Source organism: Austrofundulus limnaeus, unplaced genomic scaffold (genome assembly GCF_001266775.1).
Source record: "Austrofundulus limnaeus strain Quisiro unplaced genomic scaffold, Austrofundulus_limnaeus-1.0 Scaffold2993, whole genome shotgun sequence".
NCBI classification, from domain to species: Eukaryota; Metazoa; Chordata; class Actinopteri; order Cyprinodontiformes; family Rivulidae; genus Austrofundulus; species Austrofundulus limnaeus.
Genome location: NW_013955395.1, coordinates 13,172 through 14,318, shown reverse-complemented (window position 1 = coordinate 14,318; position 1,147 = coordinate 13,172). Strand labels below are relative to the sequence as shown.

Genomic DNA, 1,147 nt, shown 5'->3' with positions numbered 1-1,147 from the left:
AGATTAATCAGAGTAAATTCAGATTAATCACATTAAATTCAGATTAATCAGAGTAAATTCAGATTAATCACATTAAATTCAGATTAATCAGAGTAAGTTCAGATTAATCACGGATTAATCAGAGTGAGTTCAGATTAATCACAGTAAGTTCAGAATAATCACAGATTGATCAGAGTAAATTCAGATTAATCACAGTAAGTTCAGATTAATCGCAGTAAATTCAGATTAATCGCAGTAATTTCAGATTAATCACAGTAATTTCCGATTAATCACAGTAAGTTCAGATTAATCACAGATTAATCAGAGTAAGTTCAGATTAATCACATTAAATTCAGATTAATCAGAGTAAGTTCAGATTAATCACAGATTAATCAGAGTGAGTTCAAATTAATCAGAGTGAGTTCAGATTAATCACAGATTAATCAGAGTGAGTTCAGATTAATCACAGATTAATCAGAGTAAGTTCAGATTAATCACAGATTAATCAGAGTAAGTTCAGATTAATCACAGTAAATTCAGATTAATCACAGTAAGTTCAGATTAATCACAGTACGTTCAGATGGAGATCAGGTGACAGGAAGAAGATTCGAAGCTGTGAACAAAATGATGTCATTTTTATCCTGAAACTGCTCCACACTAACTGATTTCAGCAGGTAGTGTGGAGCAGATGACTTGTTTTCTAAAGCTTAGGTTAGGTAGGCACACATCTGGAACAGCAGCTGCAGTACAGAAAACTACACACAGCTTTTAGAACACACACTCGTAACCAACAAAAAGACTTAAAATGATGAAACTGCTACGTGTCCTGTTCCTACCACCAGACTCTAAAACACTTCAGGTTCCTGGTTTGAACATGTTGACTGTTCCACCGTGTTTCAAAGGGAATAAAAATATGAGTTCATTGTTTGATTTACACAAAGTTTTTTAACACTTGTGTTGTATAATTCTCTTGTGTTTTTGAATCAAACCTGACTTACGGAACGTGTTGTGGAAGGTGTCTGTAACAGATGGATCCCACTGGCTCTGGAAGAAGGCCAGGCCTGCAGGGGTCATGACCTCCTGGTGTTTTCTGTAGAAATCCACCGTCTTAAATGTGCGCTCCTGCAGGGAGTGGCTGAGGAGGAGAAACGTTACACAGGTAAGACAC

The 1,147-nt window shown here is 36.1% G+C and overlaps 1 protein-coding gene across 1 annotated transcript in view; it reads right to left on the bottom strand.

The window, feature by feature from the left end:
• Positions 1 to 977: 977 nt before the first annotated feature.
• Positions 978 to 1,147, bottom strand: part of mrpl38 (mitochondrial ribosomal protein L38) — a gene marked incomplete at its 3' end in the record, with an annotated part of 6,391 nt that continues 6,221 nt past the window's right edge. The window contains 1 exon segment of the mRNA XM_014000367.1: positions 978 to 1,114. Coding sequence (XP_013855821.1) covers positions 978 to 1,114 — 137 coding nt within the window.